General features: G+C 36.9%; 3 protein-coding genes across 7 annotated transcripts; 2 read left to right on the top strand and 1 right to left on the bottom strand.

The window, feature by feature from the left end:
• Nucleotides 1–596: 596 nt before the first annotated feature.
• On the bottom strand, nt 597–6,445 carry LOC103513254 (origin recognition complex subunit 4). Of its 3 annotated transcripts, XM_017445739.2 has the most exons (9): nt 6,278–6,445; nt 5,852–6,052; nt 5,313–5,469; nt 4,647–4,798; nt 4,097–4,366; nt 3,668–3,802; nt 3,064–3,216; nt 1,582–1,758; nt 981–1,083 (listed from the first exon to the last, which is right to left on the bottom strand). In XM_017445739.2, the coding sequence occupies exons 1-8, from the start codon at nt 6,284–6,286 to the stop codon at nt 1,600–1,602; spliced, it is 1,236 nt and encodes a 411-aa protein (XP_017301228.1). In that variant the 5' UTR covers nt 6,287–6,445; the 3' UTR covers nt 981–1,083; nt 1,582–1,599. The 3 variants fall into 3 exon arrangements, with proteins under 3 accessions (XP_017301229.1, XP_017301228.1, XP_008476289.1); XM_017445740.2 differs by lacking the exons at nt 981–1,083; nt 6,278–6,445 and adding an exon at nt 597–699 and having other exon boundaries at nt 5,852–6,211; XM_008478067.3 differs by lacking the exons at nt 5,313–5,469; nt 6,278–6,445 and adding an exon at nt 4,955–5,111 and having other exon boundaries at nt 5,852–6,211.
• Nucleotides 6,446–6,834: 389 nt separating this feature from the next.
• Nucleotides 6,835–12,401, top strand: LOC103513260 (probable cyclin-dependent serine/threonine-protein kinase DDB_G0292550). 3 transcript variants are annotated; one of them, XM_026826514.1, is made up of 5 exons: nt 6,835–7,095; nt 7,765–7,968; nt 8,531–10,994; nt 11,206–12,099; nt 12,183–12,401. In XM_026826514.1, exons 2-5 carry the CDS (start codon nt 7,792–7,794, stop codon nt 12,356–12,358), a joined length of 3,711 nt encoding a protein of 1,236 aa, XP_026682315.1. In that variant the 5' UTR covers nt 6,835–7,095; nt 7,765–7,791; the 3' UTR covers nt 12,359–12,401. The 3 variants fall into 3 exon arrangements, with proteins under 3 accessions (XP_026682315.1, XP_026682316.1, XP_026682318.1); XM_026826515.1 differs by having other exon boundaries at nt 8,531–11,033; nt 11,245–12,099; XM_026826517.1 differs by lacking the exons at nt 6,835–7,095; nt 7,765–7,968 and adding an exon at nt 7,494–7,542 and having other exon boundaries at nt 8,531–11,031; nt 11,243–12,099.
• A 2,563-nt stretch (nt 12,402–14,964) lies between these two features.
• On the top strand, nt 14,965–18,551 carry LOC103513257 (polypeptide N-acetylgalactosaminyltransferase 1-like; the record flags this gene model as incomplete). Its single annotated transcript, XM_026826509.1, has 5 exons — nt 14,965–15,155; nt 15,286–15,359; nt 17,208–17,299; nt 17,618–17,863; nt 18,335–18,551. Coding segments are annotated over 5 exons (798 nt in total), but the record flags the coding sequence as incomplete, so codon positions are not given.
• Nucleotides 18,552–20,115: the final 1,564 nt, after the last annotated feature.

The following is a 20,115-nucleotide window of genomic DNA, read 5'->3' as shown; positions in this document are numbered from 1 at the left end:
AGCGACAACTCCCCTGTCGATTTTTTATTGAAGTTGGGAGGGAAAACCTAGTAAAGCTTTGAGATTAAAATATATCCAGTTATTATTATTATTATTTTAAATTATTTAATGACATGATTTCTAAACGAACGAACTGAGTTCTGAGTTTTTATTCAACTGAACATTTTTCTTTCGTGCATTTGGTTTGTTTGCTCAGCGACAATTCCCCTGTCGGTTTTTTATTGAAGTTGGGGGGAAAACCTATTTAAGCTTTGAGATTGAGATTAAATTATATATCCACTATATCCAGTTTGACTTCAAACTTCAAAGCTTTACCAATTCGTTGTGAAATTTTCAGGTGTAATACCATCATGGATTGACGGAGTATTGATACGTAACGGACCTGGTAGTTGGAATGTTGGTGAGGAGAGTTTCGATCATTTGTTTGATTGTTCTGGACTTTTACATAGGTAAGAGAAAGCATGCGATATACGGACCAAATATTCATTCATATTCAAGAAATTATTCAAAATATGGGCCACATATTCATTCACATTAGAGAAATCGTGCAATACCTGGACCACATATTCACTCATATTCGCAAAATTGTGCAATACCTGGGTCAGAAATTACTCGAATTTTGTGGCTCCAGAATCCATCCCAGACTTCTGACTCGATCTTGATTGATGATAACGAGTCTTTGCATCATGGAGATGGTACCTGAAGAAGAAAATAAAAACTTCAAATGAGAATACCGTTTAAACGACCATAGGAAAAGAAGAAGAAAAAATATTCCAACCTGTTGGTGAGGAGAGTTTCGATCATTTGTTTGATTGTTCTGGACTTTTACATAGGTAAGAGAAATCATGCGATATACGGACCAAATATGCATTCACATTCGAGAAATTATTCAAAATATGGACCACATATTCATTCACATTAGAGAAATCGTGCAATACCTGGACCACATATTCACTCATATTCGCAAAATTGTGCAATACCTGGGTCAGAAATTACCGGAATTTTGTGGCTCCAGAATCCATCCCAGACTTCTGACTCGATCTTGATTGATGATAACGAGTCTTTGGATTATGGAGATGGTACCTGAAAAAGAAAATAAAAACTTCAAATGAGAATACCGTTTAAACGACCATAGGAAAAAAAGAAGAAAAAATATTCCAATCCACTCGAACCCAACCTAGAAATTTAACATTTGATTCTCGCCATATCTTTTCAGGTTATTTCACATAATCGAATACAACTGAGGTAGTAGCTGTGCAGCCGTTTCCAACACTTTGACTTGTGCTGGGGTTTACCAACTAGGGATTAAGATGAAACGAGGATTTCCCTATACTTAATAGCCAGGACAACCTCGGACTGAACTCAATCCTTAGACAATCCACGGTGGTAAACCTCGACCTTAGTTAACGACGCGGTATTAGCGCGTTAAATGAACCAGTTACTAAAAGATCACTGAAGTTAAGCAACGTTGCTTCTGGATAGTATTTCAACCCATAAACTGTTATTGCTAAGTACCCACAGTTGAAGTTAAATATACAAAAATAGAAAGGAGTTTCAAAAAGCATACTAATAAACACTCACCTCTGTGTGGGTTAGCCGTTAGCACACAGGATTACTAGAAGCCCATTGAACCACCTCTGTGTTAACATTAGGAAACGATTTGACAGCCGCTGTCACTTCTTCAGTAAGATAAAGCAGATTATAGAACTGTAAATCGCGCTGAGATTTCGGACTGAAGCATTTGATAACGCCCAGACTCTGTGCACACAGAAAGCAAAGTTGGAATTAGGAATAATTTTACGAAAGAAGTGGGCTCTAAGTTTCATCTTGACACTTTTAATTTCTATTATACTTTCCTTATCCTATAGGAGGCCTAAATACAAAGTTTCAGCCATTGAGCCTAAATACAAAGTTTCAGCCATTGCTCCGTGTGTCTGTCCTTCCGTCTGTCTGTAAACAAAATATCTCGAGAACGGTAAGAGCTAGACTTGAAATTTGGCATGCAGCTGTCAAATGTGACAAGGATGCGACACGAAACTTTGGGTTAAGATCGGTACAAAGCTTGGCGGCATTTCGGCCGCTTTTTGGCGGTTTTCGGTGTTATTTAATTATATCTCGGGAAAGGTATGAGCTAGACCAGCTAGAGACTTGAAATTTGTTATGTAGTCCACGTGTAGTATTTGGTATGCTTTTGGCGGTCAAAATATCTCGAGAACGGTAAGAGCTAGAGACTTGAAATTTGGCATGCAGCTGTCAAATGTGACAAGGATGCGGTACAAAGCTTGGCGGCATTTCGGCCGCTTTTTGGCGGTTTTCGGTGTAATTTAATTATATCTTGGGAACGGTATGAGCTAGAGACTTGAAATTTGGTATGTAGTCTACGTGTAGTATTTGGTATGCTTTTTGGCGGTTTTCAGCTATACTGACCAAACGATTAGAGATATTGTAAAAGTTACAATAATAGAATACCCAAATAAGCATCATTCAATAGGATAAGGAAAGTCGTGTGATGTTCACACCAGATTTTTTTTTTTTTTCTTCTTCTTCTTTAGGCCTGTCGCACATTAGAACTGTGGGTGCTCGAAAAGTCTACACTTCCAATGTGAGATGGCCTTACTGTCTGTCTATTAAATTATTAGTTTCACCATAATGCCCGAACAATTTGTACGTTTTTGATTCAATTTGACAAACATGTTCATTGTTCAACACATTTTGACTTTATTTTGAGTTCTACAGTTCACTGCAGTTAGATTGACTCTGTGGTCGAGTGGTCAAGAGCACTGACTCTCAAATCAGAGGTGCTGGGTCCGAATACCGGCTTTCAACACATTTTGACTTTATTTTGAGTTCTACAGTTCACTGCAGTTAGATTGACTCTGTGGTCGAGTGGTCAAGAGCACTGACTCTCCAATCAGAGGTGCTGGGGTCCGAATACCGGCCAGGGCGGAAATTTTCTAAAAAGACTTTTAGGCATGGATGTAAAAGAGTGTGCCTTGAAGGAATGCGAAAGCGGTGTACCAAGGTACATTTTTTTTTTCTTCTTTCTTTCTTTTTTAAGATTACCTCTATCCTTTGGAATGCTCTCATAACAACGTGCCGTGATAGACTGGACATGGAAGATGCCTGCTGACAGAACTGACAGAAACGTTTGTATATCATCTCGAAGTTGAATGGCCCCTTGTCATATATCTCACTGTGATGACTGCATGCAATTACCTGGAAGTAAATGATGAGTAGGTATAAGTAGATCTTTATTTAGATTTAGACTGTCAACTTCTTTATTGATATAATTTTGTTTACGAGGAAAAGGAGTAGCTATAGGCAAACATTGGGAGTGAGGATAAAATTCTACAATTCTGCGATGATTTTCAAAAATTGTGACATAACTTACAAAACCTGACTGCATGCAATTACCTGGAAGTAAATGATGAGTAGGTATAAGTAGATCTTTATTTAGATTTAGACTGTCAACTTCATTATTGATATAATTTTGTTTACGAGGAAAAGGAGTAGCTATATACGTATCATAGGCAAACATTGGGAGTGAGGATAAAATTCTACAATTCTGCGATGATTTTCAAAAATTGTGACATAATTTACAAAACCAAGAGAAGATAGGTAGATGCGTTTTATAAACAAAATAACGAAATGGGATGGATATACTTACCAAACAGAGTTCTAATACAGAGAGACTCAACAAAATATCCATCTTCTCATTTGGAAAGAAAATGTTGAGTGTTTGCTTGAAATCATCTTCAGTGAGAAGTCGATGACTGGAGGAAACCCTGTCCATCAGGCACATCTGAAATAATCACACAAGAAAAAATATATTTAGCTCTTTTTTCAACACAAAACTTTGGAAACCCTGTCCATCAGGCACATCTGAAATAATCACACAAGAAAAAATATATTTAGCTCTTTTTTCAACACAAAACTTTTTTTTTTTAATGTTTCACTTTGGTTGTTCACTTACGTATTTTAAATCAAATAAATTAATACACAACTAGAATTACACATAGAAAAAAAAAACTGTGAGGTTAAATGCAAGTGACCATTTTCAATTCATATTCATACTAAGTAAAGGAGGCCTACGTACCATGAATTGTTTGTACACTCGGATGGACTTGGAATGTGCAGCCATTGTTTGTAATACTGACTTCACTGTGTTGCTTGCTTGTAAAGTTTTCATAGAAGCATTCCATTCATCAGCATAGCAAGATTTGATGTTAGCATGGAGTAAACTTAAATTGTACGGGACACTATCAACCAGGTAGATTTCAGTAGGAGAGAATCTAGACTTGACTCTCTTCTCAAGCAACTCTAGGGCATCCATTCTCTTTGTTATGGCAATCACACAAAAACCAGCCTGAAACAAGGAATGTTACTTGTGAGGTTTTACACACATGGGTTTAAAAAGGTATGTGATTGGTAGGTAAGTATTATTGTGAGCAAAATTATGAGTAATGTATAACTTAAAAACTGATATCTCAATTGGAAGAAACTAAAGTTAAAAATCACTGGAATCCATTTTTCCAGTTTTGGAATCCAAACAAAGAAGCTTTCAACAGTCTACACTTTTTTTGGGTCCATAGCTATAGGGTCCCCCCCCCCCAAGTTCTCCAGTTTTACTGAACTAGTTACAGTACCTTTTCTGTGCCAAAAGCACCAAACAGATTATACAGGAGAGTCTGATTCTTGTGATCAGTAAAATAGTCAAACTGATCCAAAACAATGAACACAGGTTTATGGGAATTTTTGTCTGATGAATGGAAACTTTCTAGAACAAATTTCAGGTTATCTGAAAATTGAAAGAAAATTGTATTAAATTTAGGTAAATAAAGGAAATACAAGTGTATGGCACTTATTTGGATAAGAAAAAATAAGATATATGGTGGTTAGAAAAAAACAAAGGCAACCCCTCCCCCCTTAATATCTGAAAGAAAGAGCGACCCACCAGCAAAAGAGCCTGTGATTTTATCCTCCTCAAGGAGCTCCATATGTAATTGTTGTATAATATGCTTGAGAGCCACATGATCACTGGTATGCATCAGACCACTGAGGTGAACCACAGAGATTGCATCTCCATATCCTTCAAGGACATTGTCGACAAGCTGAAATAATCAAAAATAAAGGAAATTTAGCATAATTCAGGTTATCTGAAAATTGAAAGAAAATTGTATTAAATTTAGGTAAATAAAGGAAATACAAGTGTATGGCACTTATTTGGATAAGAACGAATAAGATATATGGTGGTTAGAAAATAATAAAGGCAACCCCTCCCCCCTTAATATCTGAAAGAAAGAGCAACCCACCAGCAAAAGAGCCTGTGATTTTATCCTCCTCAAGGAGCTCCATATGTAATTGTTGTATGATATGCTTGAGAGCCACATGATCATTGGTATGCATCAGACCACTGAGGTGAACCACAGAGATTGCATCTCCATACCCTTCAAGGACATTGTCAACAAGCTGAAATAATCAAAAATAAAGGAAATTCAGCATAAAGAAAAAGTACTTGTTAAAAAAAAAAAAAAAATCTCTATTTTGTCAGCTATGCCCATACATACCAGTAATGTTTAATTGAATCATCTTAAACCTCAAGTAACCATCATCAGGACTTGTGCTTATTCAACCTAAATTTGATCTTGGTGTGGTTTGCTTTCATTTTTAGTAATAATAAATCATTTATTTTCCACAAGAGTAGCTTCTCTCATTTCAAGGTTAATCACTTAATGAATGAGATCATCACCACAGCTTCCACAAGGGTAACTCTGCTTGGAGCATACCACTTGTTAAGAACTTGCAAAATAGGTACCTAAAAATAGCAGTAATAACCCACCCACAAACTTACAAAAGTGGTTCCTTGGCCTGGCATTCCAAGCAAGAGAATAGAATGAGTTGATCCATATTCAACACACTCATGGATAGAGTCTCTCAATTGTTCTCTTTCCGTTTCATGAACAGGTAGTATTTCCTCGGTGATCTTCTGTTTCAAGTGGTGTTTTAGTTTTTCCTGATCTTCTGACTTTTCTGACTTCCGAGGACGAAGAACCATCTTCATTAATAAATAGATAAACAACACTTTTACTCAAGAGGTGTCTGTTTTATTCTCTTATCTCTAATCTTTTAGGTAGGTACTTCATAAAGTTGCTTTGCAAAATAAATGAAAATCTGGAAAATCTTTTCTCTTCCTTTTCCTTTTTCCTGATGGAAAAAAACACCCGCCAAAGTTGAATTTGAATTTCAAAACAGAAAGAAAAGTACTGAAGCGAAGAACCATCTTCATTAATAAATAGATAAACAACACTTTTACTCAAGAGGTGTCTGTTTTATTCTCTTATCTCTAATCTTTTAGGTACTTCATAAAGTTGCTTTGCAAAATAAATGAAAATCTGGAAAATCTTTTCTCTTCCTTTTCCTTTTTCCTGATGGAAAAAAATACCCGCCAAAGTTGAATTTGAATTTCAAAACAGAAAGAAAAGTACTGTGAAGTTAGCAAGAAATTTAACTTTCCCCTTTTTTCAACTTCCCACAATGCAATGTTGCCAAGTTATCATATATTATCAGAATTACCGCACGCTTTACAATACCGTACACTGTACGATAAAAAAAATCAAAAGTTTGGATTGAAAGTTTTTTTTTTTTACTTCTTCAGTTCTTCAAGTTTTTGGCTTTTTGGAGTTTCAAGTACTTCCCACAATGCAATGTTGCCAAGTTATCATATATTATCAGAATTACCGCACGCTTTACAATACCGTACACTGTACGATAAAAAAATCAAAAGTTTGGATTGAAAAAGTTTTTTTTACTTCTTCAAGTTTTTGGCATTTTGGAGTTTCAAGTTTCAAGAAATTTATGATTATGATAATTTGATTTTGATCTTTGGTTTGCATTAATAATGAGTAGGTATTTATTGTTCTTGTAATCTTATTTAGAAGTATGTACCATAAATATTCTGAAAGAATGATAGTGCAGTTCAATCATTCTCTTTCAAAGACAAACTCACATCTTCATCTTCCATAGGATCAGGATATCACTTCCTTGAAACCACAAAGTTTGAAAATTGGTGATCTTTCTGATTGAAACCTTGTACTGGTAAGTAAATATGTTATTAGTAATCTCGCTATACCATGGATCTGTGAAATTTTTACTTTGCTCATGTTAGCTTTGATACACAGAAAAAAAGATAATCCACTTTGATGCATAGGGAAAAGTTCAACTATGCATCTTACCCTCCTCCTGTTGCACTGTAGTCTCTTATGAAGAGAACCTAAAAAGGGAAAGGTACTTGATTAGAAACAAGCTATATCTTTCCTAACTTTGTACTTCTCATTCCTCCACTGGAAAGTAAGCCAAAAAAATAGAAAGTAATAAGGGTACTTGATTAGAAACAAGCTATATCTTTCCTAACTTTGTACTTCTCATTCCTCCACTGGAAAGTAAGCCAAAAAAATAGAAAGTAAAAGTTGAGCTGAGACAGTACTAGGTGAGAGAAGATATTGTTTCTACAGTTTGGCATGGGAGTGGTAACTTAAAAACAAGGTTGGTAAACTTGCCTATCTCAACCCGGTTACCCGGTACATAAACACAACCTCAAGGTGCTATCGCCGCTGGTTTTGGAAGTAATAAGGAAAGTAAAAAGTGGAGTAGAGAGCATAATGCATGAAGAGGCAATAACTCAAACCACATAGAGCTGATCTCAAGCAAGTTCTAGTCAATTTGGGTAAAAAAGTATTTAAATGATGGTGTTGATTTATTTTTCAGATATCTCACCTCATTAGTACTGTGATCATGGATTCCTTGAGATGCCCATTGTGTTGTATGAAAGTATTCTCGTGCAAGAAAGAATTAATTGAGCATTTAACTTGTGTTCATTCAAACCTTGCTTGCCCTGTGTGTAAACAACAAGTATCAGATTTATCCACTCTCATTTTACATTTGCAATATCAATGTATCAATGATTCTGAGGTAATTTTTGGTGAGCACATTGCCTCACACCCTGGTCGACTTCACACGATACAGGCAAGTGAAACTTTTATCTGTCTTTTTACTTTCTATTACCCTTACGTATAGGGAACCTATAACTGAAGAAAGTATTGCAATCGGTCCAAATTTTCAAAATCGGGAAATGGGTGTAAATATCCGTTTTGGGATCCCCTGATTCCAAAAAAGTGGTTTTTAGCCCATGGTCTGTACGTATGTATGTATGTACGTACGTACGTACGTGTGTACTACAGGTTTAAATGTGGAAAAGGTGGTATACAAAATATCTCAAGAACGGTTAGTCGTAAAGCGATGAAATTCGGTATGATATACCGGTATGGTCCAAGGACGCGACTGTAACAATTTGGTTCAAATCAGATAGTCACTCATCCAGATTTTAACCAAAGTCAATGTTTCTTCAGTGAACAAAGGTGGTTTCAAATTGGTTTTCTAGAGGCATTTTACATTTTGCATTTCAAATTGGTTTTCAAAAGCATTTTGCACATCTCTGCACACACTAAACAGTTTATGTCTTGTGTTATTTCAGATTTCTTCAAAGCCCACCTTATTTCAAAATGAAGCATCAAGTGTACCACAATCTAGTGATAGAGATGAAATCCAAACTACATCAGATTATACATTGAATGGCAGCAATGTGGGTAAGGAAAACAAAGTCATCCTGTTGAGAAAGAGAAGAAAATCAAATATGAGCCAGTGGAGTAAAAGAAAAACTTTTGGGAAGAATAATTCAAATGAATATGGACAAATGTCCTCTGAGTCAGCACAATCAAATGAACATGTTAATCTTCCTAGTACATCTAATATCAATCTACCTTTACTTGATAATAATAGCTGTCAAACAGCACCATCAGAAATAATACAATTTGGAAATGAAAATAACTCAACACAAGGAACTGACACAGAAAATGTTCAAAATCAGAATAGCATTTGTGAAACGGTTGTGTTTGGTGCAGGATCTCATGCACAGAGTAGTGCAGCTGAACAGACTGCTGAGTCAGAAATTGACTTTGACAATATTTCCATGCTGAGTGATGAGAGTTCGTTTACAACTACTAATGATTATTCCAGCTCACAGAATGAAATCATTTCTGATGATGATTGTACAGAGAATGCTGTAGGTTTCTTAAGCAGAACTCCATGTCACCAGATGAACTCTAGCAGACATGGTGGGACTCTGTTTAGAAGGAATGATGGTAATGAGGTATTCATAAATAATTTGCAAGTTATCAATAACAATTTTTATACCATTTTATTGAACAATGGCTCCTATGAAGGACACACTGGAGCTAATGCCAACATTCCCCAGGAAAGAAATAGAAATTATCAACGAAGAAATACCAAAAACAACAACAGCCAGTTGAATAAGAACTGTAATGCTCCCAGTATATCCAGTACTGCTGATCATGTCAATGTTTCCATGCATAATAATCTACAGGGGAGCAATAGGTCATGTAAGAATTCTAATGTCAACTCAATGAACAATGCCAACACTGCTGGTTGTACAATCTCTGTTCCTGGATCTAGCCTGTTTATAGTATCTAATAATAGTCCCAACAAATATGCTGTGAAGAATACAAACATATCTAACAACCTCCCAGTGTCAGCTAAAGAAGTTAGTACAGCTAATCTTGAAAATAGAAATACTAGTAGATCAGGTTCAGTTGAAAACACAACTGAAGAAACTACAAGAATAACTCAAGATGTTCAGAGGGAAAATGATGAAATTGCAAGGGTAGACAATGCAGGACAAGCTGGAGCTACCAGTCCTCTTAATGAACTTACTGTGGAAGACATATTGCAGGAAACTACAGAGAACCTTGCAAGCTTAGAGACCAGTAACAATGCAACTAATTTCAATCAGCATCATCTCATAACAAGAGTAAACAGTAATAGAATGCAAAAGATACAAAATGCTGACTGTATTCAAAACTCTACATCCTCTCAATTGAACCCATCAGCTTCAGCCCTGTGTAAAACCAACTCATTTCCACTCTGCAATTACGTTCGAAGCAATGAAGCTAATAAATGCAAGCTAATCAAATACAACGCAAATCATGCTACAGTTAAACTGAGGATGAATAGTGAAAATGATGTAGTTCTCAATAATGTACATCCTGTACATCCACAAGCAGGGAGTACCATGAATATGGTAAATAATGATATTGCCACTGTTAACAATGGAACAAATCCATCCAATGATGCTAATCAAAGCAATGATACCAGTCAAGACAATGTTGAAATGGTAGATCGTGATGAAACTGTAAGAGTTGCATCTCCATCTGAAACAAATGTTGGATCTGATATTAGCTCGGAGATAACAAATGCAAATGAAACAGTATCTAGTCAAATTAACGATGTAAATATGTGCAATAGTAATGACATAAATCAAATAATCAAGCATTGCGCTAATATGAGTGTTGATATTGCCAATAGCAATAGTTCTGATGAAACTGCTCCAAATGAGAATGTTATACTTGAACAAAACAGAACAACAGATGAAACTTTAGAACTTCCTGCTCCTAGTACTTCTTATCTTGAACAAATAAATACATTCCAATTCACATCTAACATTCCCAGTACTCTAAACAACACCAATCTAAACAATAACCTAACAAACACAATGCCTACAACAACCCAGAATATTTGTAGTTTGAATAATAATTTACATAGAAATAAAAAGTCCAATTTGAATCAACTGGGTGGAAGAAATACATGCAGGGAAGAAAAATTATTCACAAGAGAAAAAGAAGTGAATGGACAGCAAAGCACAGCCATGGCATCCGAAAGTTATGGCACTAGTAGTTATCAAATGATAAATAATTCAATTGAAAGAAATTTCAACAAATTAAATTCGTCCAATCAGGAAATAAATGCACATAAAAATGTGAAATCAATTCAAAATACCAAGAAAAGTAAGAAATCTAAGAAACCTATTTCAAGCCACCTTGAAGGAAGAATAAACAATAATGAGCTAAATGACTATACCACACCAAGCAGCTCGAATTATAACACAACTACTAGCTTAAGTTCCAAAGTCATTGTTGCTTAACCCTTATTTCGTAAACGGTAAGAGACATCGAAAACATTTGGTCATTTGGATGTGAATATTCTAATCTACGTGATTTTTCACGCCAAATCGAATGGTGCTACTTCTAGAACTGTCCGATTTACGGTTGAGAAGTCGCGGGTTCGATATCACACCAAGCAGCTCGAATTATAACACAACTACTAGCTTAAGTCATTTGGATTCCAATACTAACAATGTGATAACATCAACAAACATTACCACAACCCTTGCAGCTAACAGCACCAACCATGAAAATATTCCAACTACTAGTGCCAATGTATTTCCAGAAACGAGAGAACAAATGAACAACTCTGTTCAAACCAACCACCATAGAACTCTATTTAATAACAAAAATTCCATCAATCAAATAGACACCACCGACAAAAACATTACAAAAGTATTCAACAAGAAAGATTTGTTGAATATCAAAAGAAATAATTTCGACCTTAGCCCACAAGAGCATTCTAATGTAAAAAGATCAAACAGTTTAAATGTAAGAATCAATGACTTGGCTTCTGGTACAACTAGCATTCAGGTACTTGATGGTAACAATTCAACTAGGAAGAACCTCACCAAGTCTAATAGTTTTACAATTCGAAATAATATAAGTGAAGCAAGTTTATCTCAAGAGAGAACCACTTCGGAAAAGAAACAAAACTGTACACCTTGGAGCTTGGCATATAAAGAAAACTATTCCAAGGATTTGAAAAATAACATCAACAGAAGACTAGAAACTATTGATGCGAATTCGGACGCTAGTAATTCAAATGATACTTTGGATGTTACTTCCAACCTCACTGGTGGAGACAACACTTCTGATGCAATGGAACAATTCAGATTAGAAGAAGCATCTAATGATGGTATTGTCGTTCCGATTTATATAGAACGTGATGCTTTCACTCTTGGAACTCGAGAATATGACCTGCAAAATGACAATGCAGGACCATATAACGATCGAGTTTTGAATAATTCTGTAGAAAATGGTGAGAATCATAATCAAGCTGGGTTGAGCTGCAAGATAAAACCAGGCACTTCATTTCAAAGCAGTAGTAATTCGAATGGTGGTGGTGCAATCATAATCAAGCTGGGTTGAGCTGCAAGATAAAACCAGGCACTTCATTTCAAAGCAGTAGTAATTCGAATGGTGGTGGTGCTGCTGGGCCAAGTGCTCAAATGATTCACAATAATATAGAACCCAGGTGTAAGAAGAACAAGAAGTGTAATGAAGAGAGAGAGCCGTTGAAACCAATTAAGTCGGAAAATAAGAACAAACCTTCAGAACAGTAATCTTGGTAGTTTAATTTAAGATAATTCCATTAATATTAAAACCCCTCATCCTTTATGCACATCATCAGAAATCAACATATCAGGAAACCCCTGCCCCATCTTCCATGTTTTAGCTCCTAGTCTTATGACAAACATTTTTATCCATAGCACTAGTAAGTAAAAATGTTTAAATTCTTGTCACTAAAATTCATTTTAAAACAGAGCTCCGTCTGAAAATAGTTTCTACTTTCTAACTTACATCATTTTCCTGCATGAACAGCATGGGAGGGTCATGAACAAGTGGAGGTGAGTTGAGAGTGTTATCCCAATAGGAAGTGGAGGCACCTCGAGGTGATACCATGGTGTCCCCTCCAAACGAGGTATTGTTCAGTGTATGATTCATGTTGGACACATCACGCAGTATGCTCTGGAATAGAGGAAAAGAAAATTTATTGGAATTACTTTTACATAATTATAGTGTCGCTTTTTTTGTCCCTTTTTGTTGGAATAGTAGCCAGTTTGCCAACAGCACACGTTATCCTAGTCACCCACACAAATGCGTTTCATGTTGCACTTTCATGCCCTCATTTTCTCCATCTACCACAAAAAAATTTGGAGCTCTAGTCTCAAACAAATGATGGTTTGGCCATGGTGGGGCATTCTTTGCTAAGGTGAAAAAAACAAACAACTAAAAAATGACAGCATCCCAAGCCTTGATTGGGATTCAAACCTGTGCCTTCCTAACTGACAAGCATCACTATCAATTTATCAAGGCTGATAAAATCCTACTCATACTTACAGTGTCTTTACAAGGTAACACCCCAATCATTGTTGTTGCATAGATTTTCCCATTACAGGCAAGCACTCTTTTTGCTTCCATTTTCGAGTTCAATTTGATATGCACCCAATTTGATTCTTCCTTTTTTGGAGCTTTAAGAGCAATTTTGCAATGAAATTACATTTCCTTCAAAAATCACTAGATTTTGACCTCAAATCACTAAATCACTAGATTTGCCAACCTAAATCACTATTTAGTGAAAAATCACTTGTCAGTACATTTTGGCTATACTTAGTTTTCTCAGTGGTCAGTAGAAGAAATTTAGCCTAAGTTTATGTAATTGGTCTTATTGGGCCCAGTTTTATTGACTTCCTGGACTTGCTGCTTAATTTTTCTGTATTTTTCTCACTTAATTTATGACACTACAAAATTTCTTTTTGTAAATTCTGAAAGAAAAGAAAAGAGCATTTTTACAATGGTAAAGTTCCTACTGGTACTGCTACTCCATTTTCTAGTTATGACAGTGAGTATGGACTGAAAAGAAAGCAAATCATACTTACGATTGGTTCAAAGCTTTTACTTTTGGAGGAGCAGAAACAGTATTGACAGAATCCAGAGAATCAAACAGTCTGGTTGTGGGAGGGCCACCAGTTTTAGTGATTGCAGGAGATCTGAAAACACAATTTAATATTCACATGGATAGATTGGCACTGGTAGGAGTTGGTAAAGCCAAATACAGTCACCCAGTTACTGTTCTCATAGGAGCCTGACCCCACCGGTGTACCGAACGAAGTGTTGTTCAACAAGGTACTGAAAAGTGAAACAAAAATTAAAAGAATTTCGTCACAACTTTGTGGGTACCTACTTACTTGAACAATAACATGACACTACGGATAGATTGGCACTGGTAGGAGTTGGTAAAGCCAAATACAGTCACCCAGTTACTGTTCTCATAGGAGCCTGACCCCACCGGTGTACCAAACGAAGTGTTGTTCAACAAGGTACTGAAAAGTGAAACAAAAATTAAAATTGAAAGAATTTTGTCACAACTTTGTGGGTACCTACTTACTTTTACAATAACATGACACTACAAATCCGAGCCTTTCCTCAGCTTTTGTGAATATCACAGCATTAGCAGATCCCTCCTTTGCAATCAATTCCCGTTTTTCACTAATCTTTCCAAAATCCGAGCCTTTCCTCAGCTTTTGTGAATATCACAGCATTAGCAGATCCCTCCTTTGCAATCAATTCCCGTTTTTCACTAATCTTTCTACATTGGTAATACCGCCAATGGTCGCTACTCGATTGGTGCACCCCGAACTCCAAGCACTAAGTCAAAAAAACTTTGACCCTGCTGGGAATCTTTCTACATTGGTAATACCGCCAATGGTCGCTACTCGATTGGTGCACCCCGAACTCCAAGCACTAAGTCGAAAAAACTTTGACCCTGCTGGGAATCGAACTCGGGAGCTGACCTCCGGTGTGCACAGTGTCATAACCACTAGGCTAGGGACACGGAGGTTATTATTCATAATTTAGTTGAACCCTTTGTGTTCACAGATGAGCTGCAGGGTAAACTAGATTACTACATTCAGACTCGTCTACCGCCCAAGGTTCGCCTAATTCGACTCAAGGAGAGAGCGGGGTTAATTAGGGCACGTATCGCCGGGGCAGAAAACGCCAAAGGAGATGTACTCATGTTCCTTGACTCTCATTGTGAACTTGGCACTAACTGGTGAGAAAATTTTTTACCTGCTGGGAATCGAACTCGGGAGCTGACCTCCGGTGTGCACAGTGTGATAACCACTAAGCTAGGGATACGGAGGTTATTATTCATAATTTAGTTTAACCCTTTGTGTTCACAGATGAGCTGCAGGGTAAACTAGATTACTACATTCAGACTCGTCTACCGCCCAAGGTTCGCCTAATTCGACTCAAGGAGAGAGCGGGGTTAATTAGGGCACGTATCGCCGGGGCAGAAAACGCCAAAGGAGATGTACTTATGTTCCTTGACTCTCATTGTGAACTTGGCACTAACTGGTGAGAAAATTTTTTGTGTGTTTTTTGTTGAAAAAGAAAAGTAAGTAAGTAAGGAGTGCTTTATTTAGACTGTCAGCTTAGAACAAGTTGTTTTATTATACTAGAATGCACTTTCCGTCTTCCGTCGCAGTGCGTTTTGTGTACCACGTATCGCCGGGGCAGAAAACGCCAAAGGAGATGTACTCATGTTCCTTGACTCTCATTGTGAACTTGGCACTAACTGGTGAGAAAAATTTTTAGTGTGTTTTTTGTTGAAAAAGAAAAGTAAGTAAGTAGTGCTTTATTTAGACTGTCAGCTTAGAACAAGTTGTTTTATTATACTAGAATGCGCTTTCCGTTTTCCGTCGCAGTGCGTTTTGTGTACCTTCCCAAAGAAAAAGTCACTGTCATTATCATTACACTCATTACTGTTTTAAAAATTTTGAGTGATGGATCATTCGTGTTTTGTTCAACTGGAATGATTCATTGGGAACTGGTTAAGTATTGGTGTAAAATTCAACACAAACATCAGTTAAGTAGTCCAATGACTTCACTAACTCGTAAATTTTCAATTTAGAAAAAAGATACATTAATAAATTTACAATGTATTTTCTTTCAGAATGGAGGCCCAATCAGACAATTTTGTTCAACTGGAATGATTCATTGGGAACTGGTTAAGTATTGGTGTAAAATTCAACACAAACATCAGTTAAGTGGTCCACTGACTTCACTAAGTAACTTGTAAATTTTCAATTTAGAAAAAAGTTTTGTGTACCTTCCCAAAGAGAAAGTCACTGTCATTATCATTACACTCATTACTGTTTTAAAAATTTTGAGTGATGGATCATTCGTGGCATAACATAATATTATGAAGGGTGAAAGCAAAACACGTTTTTTATGTAGAAGAAAAATAATACGTAGATAGTAGAATGAAGGGAAAATGGAAAGTAAAAAGATAAGATAAAATGCAGTATAAGCTGAGAAGAGGAGAAATATGTACCGATTCGATTTTACGAGGGTCAACGTATTCATCATTTTCATGAGCGGAATTGCACAATATTGAGGAGTGCAATGAGGGTAAAGAAAGGTAGGTGGCACGCCGCCAATGCAGTGAAGCAGAAGTAATATTAGAGAAAACACCAATCGTTCTTTCCCTTATTGATGTGCGTGGATGATGCCTAACCTGAAATATCCTATCCTCCCATTTCCTATGTATTCAAGTAAGTACAGTCAAATAAAATGCAATATCGTGCTTCTTTAATGTGTGTTCTAGTCTGGCTGGGGGACTTTAAAAAAGGAGGATACCCAGCCTGAAATTTCCTTTGCTTAAAGAAAAGGTTCACCATAATTTTTTTGCCAAAAACGCGAATTTCAGCCCATAAGGCATCATCCTAGCTAGGTGATTGACGCTGGCTGGCCGAAAAGGCCGCCCGACCCCGTCTGAAACACGGGAAAATTGGCGAGGAACGGAAAAAGAATATGTCGGTTGAATTTAAATAAGCGCACTTTTGAATTAATATTTCGTCTGGTTTGTGGTAGAGAAAAATATACAAAAGACGTCATATGGAATCAGCAATTTAGGTCAAGAATAATAGAAAGTGAAAATGTTACCTACATTGAGGTATCCTAATCCATTTATTCTTATTGCTGCTAGAAATCTCTTTTTTGTCTACATTTCTATAGGGTTGTTTTTTTATGTGAAAAAAAATTCTTGGGTTCCAAAATTTTACTGGTTCACTTTATTTTTGTTTTCAGAAATTCATTTTTTCGTTTTACATAAAAAAAAAAAAAAAAATCATGAGTTTTTTCCTTACCTATTTTGAATTTTCCTCCAAACACAGAAACATCAAAATTTTCAACCAAGAAAAAACCTTTTTCCCTGCACGTTTTGGTCACTGCCTACTCCTTTTGTTGAACCTTTTTCTTGAACCGGTTTGGACCATGTTGAACATTTTTTTCTTTTTATGTAGCAACACATTTTTTTCCTGTTGCTTACATAAAAACTGAAAAAAGATGTTCACTGACCGAGATTTTTTGCGTTACATTAAGAAAACACCTATCATCGCCTTTCAGATTGGGAGGATTCTCCTGGTCAGCATTCCATACTTGGATCCGTCATACCGGGATTTATGACACCAGGATTAGAACCAATCCCACTGATCCTGGTTGACCGTAGTTACCTTGGATGTTGTGGATATGCCTTGATTGATGGGGTCAGCGATGCAGCCATCCCAAGTTTTTTTGTTCTTTTTTGGCGCTCTTCCCAATTTTGTTTTTTTTTTTTTTTTTTTTTTTTTTTTATATATGATCTTTTCTTCTTTTTTTTTGTACAGTAGAACCTCGATTATTTCAACTAATTTCGACGAGGTTGAAATGATCACTTTCTATGATCTTTTCCTCTGATAAGATAGGGTATCCTTTGAAAGATGGAAAAAAAACAATGGATTTTGGAGTTGAAATAATAAAAAGTTGAAATATCGAGGTTCTACTCTACTTTTTTTTCTATTTTCAACTATACTAAGTATTATATTTTAGAGGTTGTACGTATACTAGGTATTATATTATATTTTAGAGCGGAGTACCTTAAAGTTGTCTTCCGGTTCCATTTCAGATCTCCCACAATGGCAGGAGGACTGTTTGCAGTGGACAGGAAATACTTCTTCGAACTCGGATCCTATGATCAGCAGATGGAAGTGTGGGGAGGTGAAAACCTTGAGATCTCATTCCGAGTGAGTGGCCATTATTATTATTATTATTATTAGACTCGAACCACCAACCTCTAGATTTGAAGGAAGAAAGAAGGCGCCAAATCTGAAGGAAGGCTATTAAAAATGCAGTTTGCGTGAACTGTTTATTAATAAATAAAATAAATTCAATTTCTTTGTGTTATTTTTTTTTTAAGAGGTTTGACAGAGGGAACTGTAACTGCTATGTAACATTTTAGTTTAGTCTCCTCCATTTAAAACACTCCTGATCCTCTTGCGAAGCTTTGATTCGGTTCGAGTGTATAGTATGTCGACTGAGTTAGTAAAAAAAAAAAAAAATCGGTCAATAATTTCTTTTTTTCTCTCTTTCTCCTCCATTTAAAACACTCCTGATCCTCTTGCGAAGCTTTGATTCGGTTCGAGTGTATAGTATGTCGACTGAGTTAGTAAAAAAAATAAAAAAAAATCGGTCAATAATTTCTTTTTCTCTCTCAGGTGTGGATGTGTGGAGGTTCCCTAGAGTGTGTCCCCTGTTCCCGGATTGGTCATATATTCCGCTCGCATCATCCCTATACATTCCCGGGGGGTAAGGACACTCATGGCATCAATACAGCGAGACTGGTGGAAATCTGGATGGATGACTACAAGCGACTGTTCTATGCCCATCGCAGAGATCTCGTTGTAAGTTGACCACTAAATTTTGGGGGGTTTTTTTAAGAGGTTTGACAGAGGGAACTGTAACTGCTAAGGTCTTATCGACCCGAAATCGAAATGAGAAGGAAGACAGGATAGGAGAAAGCCAGCCGTTCCGAGAACGAACATTATCCCATCAGGATAAAATCCGCCCCCGGCGGGAATCGAACCCGCGGCCTAGCGCTTACAAGGCAGACGCGCTACCGACCAAGCTAACTAGGCTAACCAGCCTAGATGCGTAATTTTTAACCTATCAAATATTCGAGACCTTGTTTAGACTCGTGGGGTAAAGGGACTTTTCAGTCCTATTCGGCCAGGATACTATTCTATTCTAGTTAAAGTTAGACCACTAAATTTTAGGGGGGTTTTTTTAAGAGGTTTGACAGAGGGAACTGTAACTGCTAAGGTCTTATCGACCCGAAATCGAAATCTTGGCATATAAAGAAAACTATTCCAAGGATTTGAAAAATAACATCAACAGAAGACTAGAAACTATTGATGCGAATTCGGACGCTAGTAATTCAAATGATACTTTGGATGTTACTTCCAACCTCACTGGTGGAGACAACACTTCTTAATATTAGAGGAAAGAGGAGTGCAATGAGGGGAAAGGGGAAAGAAAGGTAGATACTACTTGAAGGAGGAGCACACAAAATCACAAATTATGAAGTGAATAAAAGGCGGGGTACGAAATTGATTTCTAATCTTTTTTGGGGTGGGATGGAGTTTTGTTTATTTTTTTGGACACTTGATTTACTTTGGGAGGAACGATTTGGTGGGGTCTTTTTTTATGCCACGAAGTGGTATTTTTTGGGGGGATCTCATAACTTTTTGCAGAAACTTTCCATAATATGACGTATGAGCGTAGAGCAACAAAGTACACCAAATTGATCTGCCAGAATCCCTAACAATCAAAATTAGCTCTATCCTAGAAAGTTTTAACACAGAATTAAAACTAAACGAGTTACATAGAGAACAAATAGGAAACCTATCTCAATTACTACATAAAGAAGTCCAAAAAGCCATACACTTTGAAACCAAATTTAAAGAAGAACAAAGGAACAATACTACATTAACTGAGGACTCTGAAAGAAATATGACAAAAAGCAATGAAATTGAAGCTGAACTCCGCCGGAGGATTGAAGAGATGACAAATACCATTCAACACCTTGAGACTAGCAAGAAGAATCTCAGTTGTCAACTTGAGGCATTGAAAAACGCTCCGAGACCGTATAGCTCAACCTCTTCCGCCCTTCAACCTCAGTGCAATCCAGCCTCAACTTCCGCCCCCACTCAGCCCTTGCCTAATATATTGCAAGACGAGCCCCCGCCGCCGCCATTATCCACTCCAGCTTCAACTTCTGCCGCCCCTCAGCCTTTGTCTGAACCATCCCCAATACAAGACAAGCCATCAGTATCCGCTCCAGACCATTCTCAACCTCCAGATGCGTCACCCAGTCTGAATTCTACCACTGCCTGCAATAATTTATTGGTCATAGGAGATAGCCACTGTAGGGACTTAACTTCTATTCTAAAAACGTTTGCCCCTCCCAATTGTAAAGTAAATTGTATTGCCATGCCAG

Source organism: Diaphorina citri, unplaced genomic scaffold (assembly GCF_000475195.1).
Source record: "Diaphorina citri unplaced genomic scaffold, Diaci psyllid genome assembly version 1.1 scaffold946, whole genome shotgun sequence".
NCBI lineage: Eukaryota > Metazoa > Arthropoda > Insecta > Hemiptera > Psyllidae > Diaphorina > Diaphorina citri.
The sequence above is the reverse complement of the archived record's forward strand: the minus strand, read 5'-3'. Positions and strand labels throughout refer to the sequence as shown.